At 36.6% G+C, this 21,274-nt stretch overlaps 1 protein-coding gene across 1 annotated transcript in view; it reads right to left on the bottom strand.

The window, feature by feature from the left end:
- Positions 1 to 21,274, bottom strand: part of C14H8orf34 (chromosome 14 C8orf34 homolog) — a 407,132-nt gene that overhangs the window by 26,731 nt on the left and 359,127 nt on the right. Inside the window, 2 exon segments of the mRNA XM_058699771.1 lie at positions 2,698 to 2,791; positions 15,024 to 15,071. Coding sequence (XP_058555754.1) covers positions 2,698 to 2,791; positions 15,024 to 15,071 — 142 coding nt within the window.

Genomic DNA, 21,274 nt, shown 5'->3' with positions numbered 1-21,274 from the left:
ACTGCTACAAAGATCCTGACATTATTTGGAAACTTTCTGCCATGATAATTTTGTCTCAGGAGAAATGAGAAAATGCTATAAAACTACCTAGGTATAATTTATAGAAAGCTGAGTCAAGAAACAGGTGTTACTTTTGGAATGATGAATCTTGTCCTTTTCCTCACTCATAAATTTCTAATATACGAGCCTCTAGACTCTAAATCAGATATTGGGTTCACATGTATTCATGTCATTAATTCTCTTTCACTGAGGAAATCAAGAGGTAGATACATTACCTTGCCAGCTCTTTCACAAACCAAACGCGTCGACAAGTACCAGTGGAGACGCTAGTGCCTCAGTGGCTTCATCTCACACTTGTCCCCGCACCTGAATGTTGGATGCTGCTCTTGAAAAGTATTTGCATCTCTGTGCTCGGAGCTTGGCTACAATGCTAGCTAGCATTCCACTTCCAGATGGCTCTTATTACTACCTAATTATTTTTCAACCCTGATTTTATTTCAAACAATTTACCATTGTCAAGGGTCACCTCCAAGTACAACATTGCTGAAATCAAATATTTTTGGTGCTAGGTCTATGGTTAGGAGAGTTCAGGAATGGCCTTTTTAAGAGTGATTGATAGACCATATGGCAAAAGCCATGGCTAAACTATAAATCCAATATTAAAATTTAAAAAGCTATAAATAATGTTTATTGCAAGTATTCAGTCACAATTATTATTTATTTTATTTGTTAAAATTTCCAACTGTCTTGATAAATGAATTAGAAAGTATCAAAGAAATATATTCACTCATTCATTCATCCTTCTGATAGTTATTGAGTTCTTATTATGTACCTCAATGTGGTAAAGAAAATAGATTCCTTCTCTCAAAGACTTCGCATCCAAGTGGAAGAGGAAATTATTGCAACTTACCAAAATCATGTGAAACTATATGCAGAAAGTCAATATGATTAGATGACAAGAGTTAAAGACAATTTGGGGGATTTTTATCTCCTTTGCATTATTAAGCTATTTTTTAGACTTAATATTGATTGGAGGTACATGGATTTAAGGACAAAAAATAAGTCTAAATTTGCACATGGATTAAATAGACTCTTTTGATCAGCTGTGTCCTTTTAAGTTCCAGCTCATTGTAAGCTATCGCCCGCTCATAAAATTAACACACTGTGATCCTGCAAGGATGTTGTTCACCTTGACTTCCTCACTTCGGGCACCTGTGTGTTGACTCTAACAGAGCAAAATTATATATACTGTCTTTATACAACACACACTACCATGAAAGGCTTTTTTTAAACACAAAACTTATTAAGGCCTCAAGAGGATATGGTGAAAATGATCACCAAAGTGATCCAAAGTGTAGAATGAGAGTTTATGTACATTTGAGTGAGTGGAGAGTAGACAGGGAGTATAACTGGGTTTGCATTTATTTGCATAAAAGTTTGGGACCACTGTTAATGCTTTCCTACATGGGGGTATTCTCCTCTTTGCATCTCATGCTGCTTTTATCCTAGATCATTTCACTTAGGATCCCTTGCATTGAAGATCTTTAAAATAGTCTCTTTATTTTTGTATTAGGTTCAAGTACAACCCACTTTCTGAGTCTCATCAGTTGTTTGTCTGAAGTAGGTGTACAGATTCCAATAGAATCTGTAAAATGTCACTGTGTTATTCACTGTGTTTCTGAATGTGCCAGCTGAGTGACACTTCTACTGTATGCCTGTTCTCACCTGAGCACTCTGCTCTTAATCCCTCTCCTGGATGCGTTTTCTCTGGCCACATAAGCTTACAGCTACAGAAGTGGGATAAGAATTTTTTTAAGGCCTTTTAACCCAGGAGAGTAATTTTCTAGATCCCCCTGGGTACAGGATTGTAATGTTAGCCATGTAACATATTGGTCTTTCTGGTAGCTATGGCATAGGGGAATTGTTAATGAATCACTTCATACCAATTATCATGAGAGCTATGTTATCAATTACAATTTTTATTCCACCCTGCAGGCTATCGTTGATTTAAAAAAGTAAATTTGGATATGTTATTATTTTTAAAGTGATGTTATTTCCATATAGTCCAGACTCCAACCTCTCATCTGGATTGCTGAGCCCATATATCTGACAATGTCAGTAAACCCCTGGAAAGCACACACTGAGTCGTGCCAAAGTGTAGTAATCCATTTTTTGTTATGATTATAACCTAGTGATTTAAATCAAGAGTTATATATTCTATATGCTTTAAATATTGTGATACTATTATTTGTTTTGCGAACTTAGCAACAGTTTCTCTGTCCATGCACTTATTCATTTAACCAATAATGATAATCTCACATATAATAATGATGAGATGATCCCAACACACTTCAAAATTGTTTGATAATCACAAGTTATCACTGCTATAATTCCACAATATTCAAAGAAGATTGACATCGCAAAACAGACATTCTGTGTTGGTCTTCAGGAAAAACAGTTCACTTCCTTTGAGGTGTTACATACTCTTCCTTGCAGGGTCAGCTTGTAGGACTCTGCACCACAATGAAAACATCACAGAATCAACATTTAACCTGAAGTAGAGCTCATCTTTACATGGTCTCCCTAAACAAGCCTGCATTTTTTTGCAGACGTGTAATGTTATGAACAGGAAATGCCTGCCTTGTGGATTTCCTTTAGCTGAAGACAATTTGTCAGTAAACAGCCACGTCTACTCACGTTTATCTTGTTCTGCTTCTACTCCTTCACTTTCTGTGTCACTTGGCAAGATCCACGGCTGATGAACTACTTGCAATTGCTTTAAAGATTCGTCCTGCCAAAGACAAATTTCATTCTGGATTAAACTCTAGATGCATATCATGAATACCAACATGGGTGAACATTTTAGTCTTATGAATTATATGTCCAAAAAAACAAAGAGAGAGAGAGAGAGAGAGAGAGAGAGAGAGAGAGAAAGAGAGAGAGAGAGAAGAATTTCCTCACAACAGAGAAGAGTCCTAAGTTTAAATTCATTTTCATGTCAAAGACATGCCATTAACTCTGAACTAGTTTTTTTATATTCCCCTTTTAATAAGATTTAATGTCTTAATAAGAAGAAATATCTAGACTCTGTTCCTTCCTGAATTAATATTTTTATGGAGATCTTGGCAATCATGCTTAGGAATATAACAATGAAATATTCAATATAAAATTGCACAAAATGTGCCTGTTTGCCATCAAAGTTTCAAACCCCTTTTAATGAGAATAAAGATTAGTAGGATTTAGAGAACATTCTCAACTTTACCTTTCAGTGCTACTTATTTCACTGTCTTCTTTCTCTTCTTACTTCCTTATTTTTGTCACTCTATTTCCCATAATTCCTTCTTGCTCTATGCTCTCTTACATTGCCCTCAACCAGACCCTCATCATCTCCCATCCTGACTGCAGTAATCACCATCTATGAGTTTTCTAGGGTCAAGTTTCATACCCTTCCTAATTCTCCCCACCAGTTTCCTGCCAGAGTGGGCTTTTTAAGATGTCATATGAGGTACCTGTTACCTTTCCATAGTCCTACAGTGGTTTCCCAATTCCCAGGATAAAATCTAAACTCAAAAGCCCCTCGTGATCCATCCTGGTCCACCCTGATGTCCCGCCACTTTCATCTCCAGCTCACCTCAGTTAACCCTTGCACTTCAGGTAGAGGTAACAGGTAGCTCCTCAATTTTGTCACTGTCGGATATGCCAAGAGGTTTCACTTCCTGCCTAGAATACACTACATTTATTTATCTGTTTCAGACATTGACACTGCTCCCAGGGCTCAGATGTCCTCTCTACTGAAAGTCTTCCTCGGGGAAGACAGAACTACTCCTGTATTCTGCCGTGTGCCTATTGTACCAACATAATAATTACTGCATAGTAATTGTCCTTTCATATCCCCCTCCCTCAAAAATAATCTGGAAGGTCCCTAAGGACATGGATAACTTTGGTCACCTTTTGGTTTCAAATTTATTGAGCCATGAATTAAGAAAATCTTTTCAAACATATTTTGAAATTTTAAGACAAAAGCAATACGACCTGTCGATTTACTCTCTTGATGACTCAAATTCATCCATCATCTCTCCCCTCTTTTAGTAATGTTTTTCTGTGACTTGAGGTATTTTGTTTATTTTGTTCAGACAAATACTATTAAGATAAAAATAAGGGCCCACAACTCCTGAAAGTGGATATCGCTATAAATTAAATTTCCACTTTGCTTACAACAACTCCTGTATGAAAGAAACATCATATCTGCCCTCCCTTGATTATGGCAGTTAACTCTAGAGATGTTGAGTCCCAATCTAGAGTTTCAGAAAGTCAATTTTTCTAGAGTTTGGGAGGGGGGCAGGGGTTTGAATAGGTGAATCAGAGGAGATATTTTAAAGAAGTGAAACTATTCTGATATTATAATGATAAATACAAGACACTAGCATTTGTCAAAACCTATAGAACTTCACACAATAGAGTAAAACTTAGGGTATGCAAATGAAAAAAAATATTGTGGAGTTATTTCTACAGAGTGTATTGCAAGCCCTGGGAGAGGGAATGGGGTAATTGTTGAAACATCAGCAATGTTCTGGTCTCAAGGCTGTCGAATGCAATAGCACTGTGAGAACAGACCCCATGATCCCCCAGGAGCCAATCAGGGAACAGACCATTGTAATTGCCTAGCCGTCATTGAAACTGCACATCTTCCCTACATGCTTTCCCATAAACACCAGATGTGTACTTGGTCTATGTCTGGAGGCTCTTTGTGTTTTCCTCCCATGCATTGACACTCTTTGATGTTTATACCTGGCAAACATGAAATAAAGACTATGTACAGTTTGCTGCTGCTGTTATTTCCCTGGCAGAGGCACCTTGCACGTCCGCTTAGTCTGTCTGAGAACTTTCTTCAGTGCGCGGCTACAAAAAATCAATTAGGAGGTTGGAAGATCCCAAGATGGAAAGCAAAACACTAACAAAGCATCTAGATGCATTACAGATGTATGAAATGTAACTGAAGGGGGTGATGGAATAAGGTGCTAACCTAAGTAACTTTGAAAATGAATGGAGTCTGTAAAACCAAAACCAAAAAGAACTGTTCACAAATACTGTATACTAACTGATAAAGTTGTTTTCCATGTACATATAGGTTAACAAATCTGAAGCTACATATATTCTGGAATTGGACAATGAAGCAAATGGATAACAGATGCTGGGAGCCAAATTTCTCACTGTTGAAGTGGGAGTTTATAGAAAGCAAGGCTAGACTGATCCATGTATAATGTATTATTAGAGTTGGAGACGTCAGCATAAACTCATGTTGAGCTCACTACATATACAGAAGGCCAAATATCGAAATATTTATGAATATTGATATATACATGGGTTACTATAGACACATATATCTCCCTACTCTGGCAGCTGAGAGGGCTTAGAAGTGATGACATCCCAATAGCAAAGAACACAGCTAACACCCATATCTTGGTTCCTAATACCATTCTCTAATGAAAGAACCAGAATTCTTGAAGAAATGACTGATTCTAGGACTGAGGCAGGAAAGATACAAGATAAGCCTGAAGCATCTTGTGGTGCCAGAAAGCAAAAAGGTGTTCACACATGTACGCGCGTGCGCGCGCACACACACACACACACACACACACACACACACACACAATAATGGGAATATATCAAAGGGATAAAGGAGCCAAGTGAAAAATCTATTAATGGCAGAAGCTAGGACAATTTGTACCACAAAATAAAGAAGATAGCATTGGGTTATTATGCAATATAAAACAAATATCTATGAATCCATTCTGACAAAAATAAATGTTTGACTAAATAAATTAATAGGTAAGAATAGATAAATATGGCATGCAAAGGATTTCAAATAATCTATATGGATACTCTGCTCTTAAGGAGGTGGAGAATAGGGGCGCCTGGGTGGCGCAGTCGGTTAAGCGTCCGACTTCAGCCAGGTCACGATCTCGCGGTCCGTGAGTTCGAGCCCCGCGTCAGGCTCTGGGCTGATGGCTCGGAGCCTGGAGCCTGTTTCCGATTCTGTGTCTCCCTCTCTCTCTGCCCCTCCCCCGTTCATGCTCTGTCTCTCTCTGTCCCAAAAATAAATAAAAAACGTTGAAAAAAAAAATTAAAAAAAAAAAAAAAAAAGGAGGTGGAGAATAACTTCCTAATCTGTAAGCACATGCTATGGGTACTGACTTTCTACCAGAGTGCAATATGGAAAGGAGGGCCAAAAGACTAACTTTACAGTGGAGAAACCTGACGAACACTATCTAAAGACAAGTGATTAAGGTGAATATCAATAGCAATAATTCATAGTATGTATATACCCTTGATAGGAGGTGATGAAATGGAATTTGACCTCTATGGTTTTCCTTCTCAAACACATCATCTCAGTGTAACCATGAGAAAAATATCACACAAATCTCAACTGAGAAACAATCAACAAAATATATGACCGGTACTCTTTAAAACTCTTACCATCATCAAACACAAGGAAAGTCTGAGAAATTGTCACAACCAAGAAAAGCCTAAAGATATCACTACTAAATGTAATATGATATCTTAGATGGGATCTTGGAATAGAAAAAAGACATTTGAAAAAAACTGAGGGTATTTGAGTAAAGTATGGATTTAGTTACTAATAATGTATCAGTATTGGTTTATTAATTGTGACAAATATATTAATATAAGGTATTAATGACAATTAAAATTGGGTGAGAGGTACATAGGAACCCTCTGAACTACCTTGTCAACAATTCTGTGAACCTAAAACTGCTCTAAAATAAAAAGGTTTATTTAAAAATCAAAATAAGCAAAATAACATTTTTAAGTGATTTTCAATCTTAAAATAAAAGCACCTTTTTTTTTTAGTACCAACAACTTGAAAATAGTCTGTTAATCAGATTAAAACTTAAATTCCAGACAGTAGGTCCTAAGAGTTGTCATCAGAAGGAGAATATTTTTTTTCTTTTTATTGCATCTATATGAGATGATGGATGTTAACTCAACCTATTGCGGTCATCATTTCATAATATATATAAATCAAGCCATCATGCCGTATGCCTTAAACTTAAACAGGATGCATGTCAATTACTTCTCAATAAAACTGGAAAAAATAAAAACAAAACTTATATTGCTATAATATAAGAGATGGGCTTTGCACCGAAAAGCCCTTGCCTCAGGGTGGAGAGTCACAGTCTTTTACCGTAGTTAATTTAGAACACGTCACTTCTCTTCTTTGGATGGAATGGAGCAGATGAAAGTACTAGATAAGATGACCTCTATTATTTCACGAGTGGTGAATTGCTAGGTCTAGATTCTTTAGACAGCCAGCAGATTGTGAGAGGCACTAGATGAACTACTGTAAGGAAAGCTGGCAAAGAAAAAAATAAAGACAGTTAATCCTGAAATATACACTTTACGTGTAAAGTAGTGTTTATTTTTGGAATTTAACTTATTTTTTGTTCAATTTTCTCAATTATTGGATCCGGTTTTGCAGGGCCATACCTTAAGAAACAGCATAAATGCAAAAAAAAAAAAAAAAAGTCTTGGATTTAAAACTCCATAACAGTATACAGGACAGCAGAAATATAATTTCAGAAATTTTTGTGTAATAGAGAGGGAACTCACATCCCTGCAAATTACCAAAAATAGAACACACAATCTCTGATGTTTAAGAAAGAACTATGAAAAATACCCTTTTGGCTTTGTAAGGTAAAATCAAAATGGCTAAATCTTACTCATTTAAAACATAAAATTTTAAAGTGACCATGAAAAAATATTTTTAGTTAAACAAGCATTTTGGTTATTTACCTTTTGGTCCCAAATACTAAAACCTGCTTTCATAAGAAAAGACATAGCTAATAAGTCAATTGTGTTACTTTTTCCCATAATAGTTCAGAATATTAAGCAATCCTACTGATTGGTTTCCAGATTTAATGGCTTTACTCCTGAAAAGATAATAAACATTCAGTTATCCTTTGTTTATTGTAAATTATATAAACTAAAAATGGAGCATTAGCTCAGTAAAACATGTAGTTTGGGAAGAACTCTAAAATGGTAAGTTTTTGGAATCGTAGAGATAGTACAAACATTACTATTAATAGATCATTTAAATGTTTTACTTTGGTTTTCCCTAAAATAGGGTTTAATAATATTAATGCACCTGTTTGCTTTATCCATGTCAACAGGAAATACTATGTATGTTCAAACTAAAACCCATCGGACTTTTTGAGGGGGACAAGAAGCTGAAATCTCGAACATTTCTAAAAACAGGAGCTGATATGTTCTGTGCCAACTTGTTCAACAATTTTTCTAGAGGAATATTAAACTATGTCTCAACCATAGTACAAACTGTTTCATACACCCAAGAGCAAGTTCTGGGGTTGCTTTTAGAAGAAATGCTATTCATCCTTTTTCTAAAACACTTTCACCGTTAAGTATGTAAACACCCAGGGACTAGGAGTGCTGAGGAATGGTGATATGCATCACATGGAAACCGGCTGCCAGCCGTATGTCAGCATATCATTGTATCTGCCAACAGAGGAAGTGCTTTATAAACTTCAGCAGTAGTATTATTCCACATGGATAGCCTATTTTTGGATTCTCTAAATGCAATCAATCAGTGATTTATGTCATCTGTGGCCATGGAAGTTCAGTATGTTTAGAGAAAAAAAAAATGCTCTTTTGCTTAAACTTTCCCCATTGGATACTCCAATCCTGAGACAACTGAATATCCCTCTTCCTTTGGATAAATATGAAAACAATGCACAAAACATCAGCTTCTATTTTCCAAAAAGGATTAATCGCTTTCATTTTTACTTCTATAACCATAGGATCCACATAAAATAAAAATCCCGGAAGCATGTTGCATGTAAAGTGAAACAAAATTACCCTCCTCTTCAGGTACATTTAATAGACTGCTCTCTCTGACGCAGAATTAATTCTACACTTCCATTGAAACAAATTTCTCCATTTATAACTTACATACGTAAATTAATACAAGCATACCTCATTTTATTGTGCTTCCCAGATATTGTGTTTTTCACAAATGGAAGGTTTGTGGTAAGCCTGTGTGCAACAAGTCTATCAGTGCGGTTTCCCCAACAGCATTTGCTCACTTCATGTCTGTCACATTTTGCTAATTCTCTCAATATTTCAAACTTTTTCATTAATATTTTATTTGTTATGGAGATCTGTGATCAGTGACTATGACTTGCTGAAAGCTCAAGTGGTGGTTAGCATTTTTGAGCAATAAAATGTTTTTAAATTAAAGTGTATACGTTTAAAAGACATAATCATATTGCACATTTTATAGACTACAATACAGCGTAAACAAAATTTTTATATGCATTGTGCAAGCAAAAAATTCATTGACCAGCTTTATTGCAATATTTGCTTTACTGTAGTGGTCTGGACCTGAACCCACAATATCACCAAGGTATGGCAGTAAAGTTTGAAAGTACCTTTCTTTTCGTATTTGTTAATGAAATGTCTTGTATTCTCAGACTGAGATCCATGATTTTTTAGTAAATTATACTTTTACAGCCCATTTCTTTTGGGAATTGTAAAAGGTCAATTAAAACCTAAGAAGAGGGAAGTAATAAGTTTAGGAAGCTATAAGTTTGAACTCATAGAATTTGGGAAAAGAAAACAGAAAAAAGTAATGATGAAGTTAGAAAAATACGGTGTATTGTGAAAAACATTACAAAATAGATGCAAGGTGCTAAAATAAATTTATGTGACAAACTTGCTATACTACACTGTGCACTGGGATAGCGCTCCATTTTATGTCCTAATTCATGCCATTTGGTGACATTTCTCTGCAAGGAAATTATGGGATAAAATTGTAAGGTTTTGAAATGGACGAGAGATTACTGAGTACAGACAATGGAAAATAAATCATTTTTGCCTAGCATGTCCTTCTAGTTCCTGATTCTGTGGAGGTTCTGAGTCTTTCATGGACTTTTCATGGACATTGTTTATAGAAATTGCCAGTACTGCAAATGATTCTAGCCCATACATTGTATCCATTTGAACGTAATTGGTTGGTACCCTACAGATATTGGTCAGTTTTGCCAGTTTTTCCATCTCTTTATAACTTCAGCATTTCCTATTTGACTGTATATCTGAGGGTTTAACCGTCCTTTGAACTGGTTGTAACACTTTACTGGTCCCCTTACTAATTAATGAGTTGAGTAAGTCTTTGATATGTGTTCATTTTATACCTGTATGAAAACCAGGATTAAGACTTAAAAAAAAAAAAACAAACCAGAAACATTGTAGCAACGTGGATGGAACTGGAGAGTGTGATGCTAAGTGAAATAAGCCATACAGAGAAAGACAAGATACCATATGGTTTCACTCTTATGTGGATCCTGAGAAACTTAACAGAAACCCATGGAGGAGGGGGAAGGAAAAAAAAAAAAGAGGCTAGAGAGGGAGGGAGCCAAAGCATAAGAGACTCTTAAAAACTGAGAACAAACTGAGGGTTGATGGGGGGTGGGAGGGAGGGGAGGGTGGGCGATGGGTATTGAGGAGGGCACCTTTTGGGATGAGCACTGGGTGTTGTATGGAAACCAATTTGGCAATAAATTTCATATATTGAAAAAAAAATAAAAAACAAAAACAAGTTATCCTTTAACAACAGGTATCAGTTCTAAATGAATGTCAAAGACAAAATAGGGTTTCCTTGAAAAAAATTGTTTCCTCTTTTCTTAAGTGAATGAAACTATGTCACTAAGTAATAATATTGGTTTTTGAAAAGTGAATCCCTGTGCATGATAAAAAGTAAATTGTATCTTATCTATGACAGGATAATGGCATGCACTTTCCATGGAAGTGTAGTTGGAACTTCATGACAGTAGCCATCACGCAATAGTACAACTCGGAGAACAAGACGGGCCAAAATAGGCATGAGAAGTGATTTTAAGATACTGTGTTGCATAGAATCAGCCTCCTTTCCGGTTCAGATCGTAGAGCTGGCAAAACCAACCTCCACAGATTTGGAAAAGGGCCTGCCTGCTCTACATGCTTTTTTTCCTGTCTGACACCCTTAGCAATTGCCAAGCTGCCATTTGACACCTTGAGTTAGTTCACACTCCTGTGTGTGTTGCCTCCGGCCTTCACCAGCTAGCTTCCTGCAGACGTGAGGAGCTGCTCTAAATTGCTCTTTACAAAGTTTCAAAAAATCATTAACTTCAGTCTTTAGTTCTTTATAGCTTCTCGCGCATTTAGGTTGACAATACTTTTCTGATGCATATACATTTAAATTAAAAAATCTCTCATGATTAGGGGATTTGTAAGCAGTGCACTATGCTACTTTCCAATTATTCATATGGGAAATGTGATGTTTTTTATTTATTTATTTATTTATTTATTTATTTATTTATTTATTTATTTACTTAAATATATGAAATTTATTGCCAAATTGGTTTCCATACAACACCCAGTGCTCATCCCAACAGGTGCCCTCCTCAATACCCATCACCCACCCTCCCCTCCCTCCCACCCCCCATCAACCCTCAGTTTGTTCTCAGTTTTTAAGAGTCTCTTATGCTTTGGCTCTCTCCCACTCTAACCTCTTTTTTTTTTTTTCCTTCCCCTCCCCCATGGGTTCCTGTTAAGTTTCTCAGGATCCACATAAGAGTGAACACATAGGGGGAATGTGATGTTTTAAACACAGCTTTTCTGTAAAAAGTGTGACAATCAAGCTTTGGAAGCAGTTGATTTTGATAAGTTGTTTCAAATTCAATATATTTTTTTAATAACTGTTAGTATTATTTCAAAACTGAAATTTCTGCGACTTGAAATTCTTACTCCTACCTGAGTTACCAAGTGTTTTACAAGTGAAGAACACAAAATTTCTTTAAAAATTTTGACCATAAGAATGATTTTGAAGATTAGGAAAAGTAGACTATTTAAAAATATCTCATTTTATATTTGCTCAAAACTACAAATCCTATTCTGGAAAAATAATATATTAAACAACAAAAAATGTTGAATGGAAATTCCATTTTAATTTTGCTTGTAGAAGAGACCATATTGTCTCTTTAGTTCGATTTAGGTCTAAACAATATTGACTTAATGTCATGTGGTTATAATTTTGTCTAATTATAAGACTAAATTTAAAAAAGAGCAGACTTTGATCTGCAAAAAGTTGTCCAAACTTTAACAAGAAATGTTAGATATATTTAAAAATGTAAACACTATGGTTTATTTGAGTTTTAGTGTATACTAAATAAAAGCAAATGTTTCCTAGCCCAGTTTTAACTTCAATGCTTCTAACATTTATAAAAATTGTTCCTTATCGTTTGTGACTCTACTAAGAAGCAGAAAGAGAACAAACGTGAAAAAAGAGTAGATGTGAGAGAAAAAAATTATCATTTTATGGCTCACATTCTCAACATGCTCTCCATGGAGAAGAATTTGAGTATATATTTCCTAGAGACCAAATGAATTAATATCTGCAAAAAGAAATGAACTAGTAATAAGTTAAGAGCACGCTAATTAAGATCATACTTAGATGGGGCACCTGGGTGGCTCAGTCGGTTGAGCATCCGACTTCGGCTCAGGTCATGATCTCACAGTTTGTGAGTTCCAGCCCCGCTCTGTGCTGACAGCTCGGGGCCTAGAGCCTGCTTCAGATTCTGTGTCTCCCTCTCTCTCTGCTCCTCCCCTGCTCACACTCTATCTCTCTCTCAAAAATAAATGAAAGATTAAAAAAAATTTTTTCAAAGATCACACTTAGAGTTTTATTGTAAAGAATGATCACATGTTGGTTTAAAAAAGAGCTTAAATCTAAATATCAAACAATATTAGATGAAACCACTATGTCAGAGCACCTGGCTGACAAGTTGGTTGAATGTCCAACTCTTGATTTCAGCTCAGGTGATGATCCCAGGGCCTTAGGATTGAACCCCGCATTGGGTTCTGCACTGAGCATGTAGCCTGCTTGGGATTCTCTCTCTCTTCCTCTGTCCCTCTCCTCTGCTTGCACTCTTTCTCTCTCCCTCTCTCTCTCCCTCTCTAAAAATAAAACAAAAAAAAAACAAAACAAAAACAAAACACAAAAAAGCTATGTGATACTGAGCTCCTAAAAAAATGCTTATGGGCATACACATACTTATAAATTCAAACTGAGAATCGGTAACGGATCTCATCAGCTGGGGAGATTTTATAGCCCTAGTCAACCAAAAATATTGTTCTTGAGAGTAAATGAATAAACAAAACTCATAAATGTATTAATAAAATTTTCCTCTTTACCCATATTATACAAAGTTGAAGGGTTTGCATGATGTATGTAGTTACTCTCTAGAAATAACATGGAAAGAACACTTTAGGGCAGTGTTTCTCAAACTCTAGGGTGCTTCGAATCACATGAGGATCTTGTTAGAATACAGATTTTGATTCTTTGGATCTGGTGTGATTTTGCATATGTTACAAGCCCCCAGGTGTTGTCTGTGTTGCTAGTCAGAGGACCACACTGAGAAGCAATGCCCTGCCAGAACCTCCAACAGAATGGCACAAATCCTCAACCTTGTTATCACATTAAGCATTTATAATCGTGTAGAACATGTATGCTTAGATTGCACATACGGATCTTTTTCTCGGATGAGAACTGCACAAATTAAAGTTCCATCATCTTGTATGCGGCCCATTTCCTGTACTGGCACCTCAATTTTCTTCTTCCTCCACCAGCGCTAGACTGGTGCAGGACACATTACAAAGGGTATCAGGCACCCCTCTTGTAGAGGTGGCCCACCATCCCAGGCCCACCAAGTAGGCCACCACCAAGTAGGGAATGCTGAGCCAAGAGCTTTAGCAACCACAGAATCCTAAAGAGAAATTCTACTTGGGTACACACTGAAAATAGTGTCTGCCTCTCTTTGGCAATATTAATGGTTTTAATATATTCTAGTCAATCTCTGCATCAAATTCATTAAAATTTAAAGTTGGTACTCTAACCCTCCGATTTTTTTCACCATATATTTTGATTTTTCTAACCTGAACCCAGACAACCAACCTGGTCTTTTCCTTTCCTTATCTCTTCTCCAGGTGCCTTTGGCAAAACTTCAATCAGCTCTAAGCTTGAAACCAGAGATGTTAGGGACTTAAAGGGGTGCTATATACTCTCATTTTCCTCTCTGAGTGGTATTTGGAAGCAAGTGTGAGTTTAAGTATGGGTACACTGTTCTGAGGAAGTTTTGAGTGGCACATTCAGTAGGCCACTCAAACTGGATCTTAAATGGATGCATGCCCGCAAGAATAAAATATTTAGAGATAAAGATATTCTATCTTTCTGAGGAACAATATTCAAACCAAATATTTGGTACTTCTTTGACATCATCACCAGATTATTTCCTGGTCCCCTTCACCTACAACAGATTCAGATAGCTAATTTAGTGACCACTGTGGTTTGGCTTCAGATCAAGTCTTGTGGATTCTATCCACGGGTTTATCAGCAAGTTCCCAAATACCATTTGTAGGCAGTCCAAAGACATGTCCTGTGACACAGAGCATGCTTGGATCTCTCCAAACTAAATCCAGACATCTAAATGGTTTTCCAACAAAAATGTACCATATATCTTATTTGTCAAGACAGCACTTTGCATAATGGCTTGTACAAGTAATGTCCTTGATGAACATTTATCACAGGAGTGAGCACCAATTTGGGACAGATTGTTCTTTTCATAAGAGCAATGACCATGTCTTATTATTTTGTGCACGTGTTTCTCATTTTTTAGGATATCAACAAATGTTTGTGAGTGAAAATATATGATAGCCCTAGGCCTGTGCAGTTGTACACATCATTTTCAGGATTACTAAATAAGGTATTCCTCTATCAACAAGGAAAAAAACAACATTTTGATGAAATATTATTTATCATCCTGTTTTGGTGGGCATGACCAGTGTGACTGGGTATAGACTGGAAACTGTAGAGCAGATCGAGAAAACCCAAGCGAAATTCGTCCTATATGATAGACTGATTTCAGACTATGTTACAAAGCTAACTTAAAACTCACTTCTTCCAGGTAGTTTTTCAGTGACTGTCCTCCACTGGAGGCTTCTCCCTAGAGGCAAAGAGGAATAGAAGTTGAAAAAGTCAGGGGAAGGAGAAAGAAAGAACAATAGAAGATGAATCATGAAGAGTATTGAAACCTGGGAATAACACCAAATCCTGACTATGCTCCCACCATGCTGATTGGGGTTGTCAGTCTGGTGACTTTCTCCTCGGAAGGAGATCATTTTTTCAAAGCAACAATATTTCTTTTAAGTGGATTTTAAGTCACATAAATGAATAACCACCTGGAATAGCTAACTAAAACTTAGGACAGAATGCTAAATGAGATCCGTAAAATTTTGTTACTAATTTTATAAATATGTTAGTTTAAGAAAAAGGTCACTAATTCTGTATTCTATAAATCTGTATGAAGATCTAACACATGGACTTCAAAATATTTTATGGAGAGAGTATAGCTCATTAACCTGTCTTTTCCCAGTGTTTATATGCAGCCTTTCTTTCTCACCTTGCTTGTACATTATTAGTAAATTCTCCATTATTTGTGCTTTTCATGAGACCTTTATCAGGCACTCGTAATCACTGAGATTTAAATCATAGAAATTTAACATCAAATTAAACATACATCCCAAATCCATCTAAACATTGGTGGTCAAAATTGTCAAACAACTCATTAGTTTGGATAAGTTATATTTTTTATACTACATGGCCAGAGACATTTGGAAATAAATCCTGAGATATCATGAAATGATAAATTCTAGGAGAACATGTGTGTTTAAAGGATAACTAAATACGTGTGAATAAAGCTTACATTTGTTCCTAACTTTTGGAGGACATTCTTTTTGACACTTCAAAGATTCTCCATATATTATCTCATTTAATTGGTTTTCCACTACAACCAGAGGGCAAGACATCCTCTGCGAATCTGATGAATAAAGAAACTAAAGCCTGAGGGGCTCAGGGAAATGCTTAAGTTCAAGTGGCTAGGTATGGGCAAAGCTCTGCTGGGACCAGATTCAACTCTGACATTCCTTTCCCTCACTGAAATGAAAAGTTTAAAACATAAAAAATTAAATGTACCTTATTTTTTAAAACTTGTGATGTATACTCCAAAGCACTTTAAGCGGGTTAAAAAAAGAATGCTCATTTCAAAACAAAAATTAAGCTAGAGCGAGTTAAAAAAAAAAAGAATGCTCATTTCAAAAGTTAAGCTAGAAATAAAGTATTGGTTTCCTTAAGCGCTTAGAAATCACAGATGTATAATATTTTCCCCCCCAAATCATGGTTTCCACTAGTGAAAAATTAGTATGCTGTGGTTTAACTGTTTCCAAATGCTTCCAAGCTTGTGGGATTTTCAACGGATATGACAGCCAAAGAGATAGGACAGTTATATTTACTTAAGCTAAAATATAAACTATTAGGAAAAATCAAATCCATATAAAACCCCCAAACTGTGAGGAATTTAACTCAAAGCATATGGAGGAGGCTGGAAATTTTCTTCAGATAAACTGCTTTTTCTAGTTGGATTTGCTATACTATCTCCCTTTATTTGGATAATTCGTGGAGAGGGAATACAGCGGGATCTTCCAATTTGGCTCTTCCTCGCCTGGGTTGCCCGGGGTAAGAAGATAGCGAGGCAAACTGCAGTTGGTAAAGATCTGCTTTCTGGAGGGGCCAGCGTGGGAGACCTGCCTGGCCGGCCTCTGAACATCTGAGGGCTAACAGTGAGGCGCTCCAGGGCCGCCCCCGGGCACTCGCTGAAGAGGCTATTTGTTTCCGTGGAGCTAGACTGCAATGGTTTTCCCAATTCATCTGGACACTTGCAGTCTTATGCTAAGACCTGCTAATGACTGAGGGTTTTCTTGATGGTCAGATGTAACCAAAGCACTGTGTAGGCTACAGGGCTTTCTTGAACAGGCTTGCTTCTTCCCACAGTGTCAGGTCCTTTTCAATACCTATACCATAGAAGAGGAGAAACCCACACAACATCATTCGTTTCTAAGGCCACACAGACTGGAGTTTGGCTGTAGCTACCGTTCATAAATCACTGACATTGGTGGCACTGATGAATGAGGAGCATGAAGTAAAAAGACCACCGGAGGAAAATACAGAGGAAACAAACACTGCATAGAGCATTACAAATCTGGCATAGGGTCGAATGCACAAAACAAAGAGCAAAATGTCAGGATCTCTGATCTTAGGGTCAGAATAGATGGCACCAATCAAGAGGCTTGATTCAATATGTCAGTCTCAGGTTCCCCACTTCTAACCTGGGGCTGTTGAAATGCTGACCTTTCCTCCTTCCCCCCGCTGGGGGCGCTAATGAAATAAAATCCCTTTCAAAGCAGAAAGCTGTCAACTTCAGTCATCCTTTTCTAAATTTAAAAGAACTGGCATTTTAAATATCAAGTCTCTCTAACAATATAATATTTTGATAATCACCCAGAAGTAAGTAAAAATTACCCAAATGCAAAATCGCTTGAAAAACAGAGAAGAAAAGGGATACAAGGCACACAGCGGGGTGCGGAGGAGGGAAAGAGCAGAATACGTGGAAACTATGCCAGACGGAAAGAAAAGAAAGAAAAGAAAAGAAAAGAAAAGGGAAGGGAAGGGAAGGGAAGGGAAGGGAAGGGAAGGGAAGAGAAGAGAAGAGAAGAGAAGAGAAGAGAAGAGAAGAGAAGAGAGAAAATGTATTTCCTGAAATGTGGTTTCACTTATCATGAATCTTAATATAACCACACTTGAGATGAAAAATGTTTTAAATGTGAATCATAAAATATATTATAAACTCAGAGAAAGAGAAAATAAAGACTGATATGATTACAGTTTACCATTTGGCATGGGATTATGACTATTAGAGACGAAGGTTCTTGTTGCTCCTTTAGTTATTTTCCAGCTAAGGAAATATTCTCAGTGAAAGGGAATATACTAGAGACAGAGCTAGGACTAGGCCCACACTCTCCTGAATTCAATACCATCTTTCACTATACCAGGCTTCTCTTATTTAAGTGTTTATTTATTTTGAGAGAGAGAGAGAGAGTGTGCATGCAAACGGTTGGGGGTGGGGGGTGGGGAGGAGGAGCTGTCAGCACAGAGCCTGATGTGGGGCTTGAACTCACAAAATGTGAGACCATGACCTGACCCAAAATCAAGAGTCAGACGGTCATCGGACTGAGCCACCCAGGCACTCCATGCTTGTCTTATTTAAATCAGTATTTTCTATTCATCTCTTACAAATCCTTATGTAAAATGCATATAGACTTGTATTTTTCCATAGAATATACTTATTCACAAATCTTTTACGTCTAAGGCCTCTGGTATGAATTTCGTCCAAAGAAACTTTCATGAGCCCCCTACTTCCACCAGAATGCTCTTTCTTCCCACCTTTCAACTGAAATTAAACAATAATCCTAACATAGACAGCACCCTCTTAAGAAGAACGCATAGAAGAATGGGAGCTTGATAGGAATGGCCAAGGCGTATCTGAACCTAAGGGACTAATAAAACTTCACCCATTATTTATTCCACAAGTATTTATTAAGCACTTATCGCATGCCACATAGTGTGCTAGGTGTGGGGACAAAGAGGTGAACAATCCCTAACATAAAAGAACTACCGTAGTAAGAACAAATCCTACCGTAAAAAGTTTACCTTGAGAAAACAGTTATGAGAATATAAAACAAATGTTACTCGACATCGGCAAGGCCACGGTGCTACAGTAAAAAAATACGGGGAAAGGGCTCCTAGTGTTCCATTTATTCAACAAGCATGTATTGACAACTCTCATGTGCTAGAAGCTGTTAGAGCCACTGTATACATGTGATCGAAAAGACAAAGTAGAGGAATTAAAACTTGAGGAAATTATTTTTAATCTTAGTCTTAAAGACTTAATTAGCCAGATGAAGGGGCTGAATAATGAGAAGAGCTCATACGAGGCAGAAGGAAAATTTTGTGCAAGACCCCAGACACAATATAGCAAATATATGAAACCACAAATATTTCAATGAAGAGCACCAATTATACTGTGCACATAAATGTGTACTGTATTTTTAGATATAGAGATATTAACATCATGCATCATTTCCTAATTCTATACTATAATTTCCTGTAATATAGCTGTTGACATGATGGTTATATGTTGTGTTTTCTAACTGCATTATTATACAGCATTGCCGACTTTGTGGCAGATGTTATAGAAATTGAAGTTCAGCTTTCCAAACTCTAGCAAACTCTATAGGCAGCAATTACCCCTGATGTCCAAGAGAATAGGCAGTGATCTATTTTCAATTAGTAAAAAGCTGGGTGCAGTAGTTTGTAACTCAGAACTTTTGGAAAGCTCAAAAGTCTTTCAAATCGTTGATGTTGTCAATAAATGGGTACACTTGTTTGCAGACCATGCATGTTAACAAGTGCTGTTTCTAACTGACCTCAATGTCTTTTCATATTAAGTTAAAATTTTTCTGAAAACTTATCCACGATCTTGGGAATAAATGTTGCAATAATGCAGAAGTACAGACACCTCTCTTTTCTGAAAATAGCACATTTATCCTTACTGCCTTAGCATTTCTAAGAGCTAAAAAACAGTGACATTTTGAAATAAGATGTTATGATTCACTCTGCCTTCAAGTTCCCCTGAAGCAGCTTATGTTTGTACTAGGAACCAGCAATCTAAGGCATGATCAGAAGCCAAATTTGTACCCTCACAAAGGACAAATAACATTCAATCCCTAAGCACATAACTAACGGTTAAATTAAAATGGAAACGATTTACATGTTTCTTCCAATTTTTTCATGTTAAGCTAAATAAGTCCTTTATGGTAATGCTCTTGCCTTAGAGACTCACCTTAAAAGAATGAAAAAGGGCAGCAGCAATTATGGGATTAATAATTGTCACTAATAGTGTTAAATTTTAAATTACTTAAGGCATTTTAGCGTTCCTTCTTATTTTCTGAAAAGTAACTTTTGCTGTTGCAAAAAAAATGTTTTTTTTCCTTTAATCCCACGTAAAACAAAAAAGGAGGGCAGTGTAAAGCTAATAATTAGAGGCTTCCTGTTTGGGAGAGTGCTAACTTTTATCCGTGGATATTGGAGAAGAGACAGAATGAAAGGGTGGGGCTATATGGATGCTAGTGTTAATGATATTTAATTACGTTGACTTATAGAATAGATAGAGATACATATTATTGGTCAATTGATTTTTAGAAAACTCCATTTGACCTTGAACTATTCATTGTACTATTTATGTGTGTCTTTTCTGATGTGTTGACTGATTTACCATATCAATAATTAATAGTTTCACTATTATCATTGCAGAAAGTAGTAGTCATTTATTCCTCTAAAATGGTTTAATGTGCCAAAACAGCAAACCATCAGCCGTAAGATCCTGGAGAGTCAACTTTTCTTCTGAAGCAGAGTTTCTTCATACATAAAGTATGGACAACAGAACCACATGGTTGTGTTTCATATGAGATGGTGAATGTGTAAAAGTATGGAAAATTTCCACTGTAAAGTGCAATATTATTATTTTGTAAATGCCTGTATCACCACTGATGCCACACCTATTGGTTTTCCTGCTTCCTACCCTGGTCCCACTACTCAAATTTCTATGTGCTCCTTTGACACTATGATATCTTTATCAAAACACCTGTCACATTCTACTATAATCCTGGTTACTTGCTCAATCTTTCCCCTTTAACTCTAAGTTGCTGGATGGCAAAAATTATTTTTATTAATTTTTGCCTCCCATGTCCTGGTAAAAGTCCTGGCAAAATGTTTAGAGAATGAATGAATAACCAGACAAACAATCAATTTGTAGATTTTACATAGCTCTGGATCCTGTACAAGTCAAAATTTATAAATAGTGGGATAAAAGAACTCAGTCACTTTTATTTATTCAAAAAAAAATTTAATGTTTATATATTTTTGAGAGAGAGACAAAGGGAGTGCAAGCCAGGGAGGGGAAGAGAAAGAGGGAGACAGAGGATCTGAAGTGGACTCTGTACTGACAGCAGAGAGCCCGATATGGGGCTCGAACTCAGGGACTGTGAGATAATGACCTGAGCTGAATTTGGACACTTAACCGACTGAGCCACCCAGGGGCCTGGCCCTTAAGTCACTTTTAAAATCAGTGAATAGGTATTATTATTATTGAATGCTTGTGCAACAAACCCACTGAAGAAGTTGCTGATCATAGGATTTGTTAGTAGTTACTGAATAAAATTTCCACCTTGAAATATGAAAAATATGTATTAGTAA

This window comes from Neofelis nebulosa, chromosome 14 (assembly GCF_028018385.1).
Source record: "Neofelis nebulosa isolate mNeoNeb1 chromosome 14, mNeoNeb1.pri, whole genome shotgun sequence".
Classification (NCBI taxonomy): Eukaryota; Metazoa; Chordata; class Mammalia; order Carnivora; family Felidae; genus Neofelis; species Neofelis nebulosa.
The sequence above is the reverse complement of the archived record's forward strand: the minus strand, read 5'-3'. Positions and strand labels throughout refer to the sequence as shown.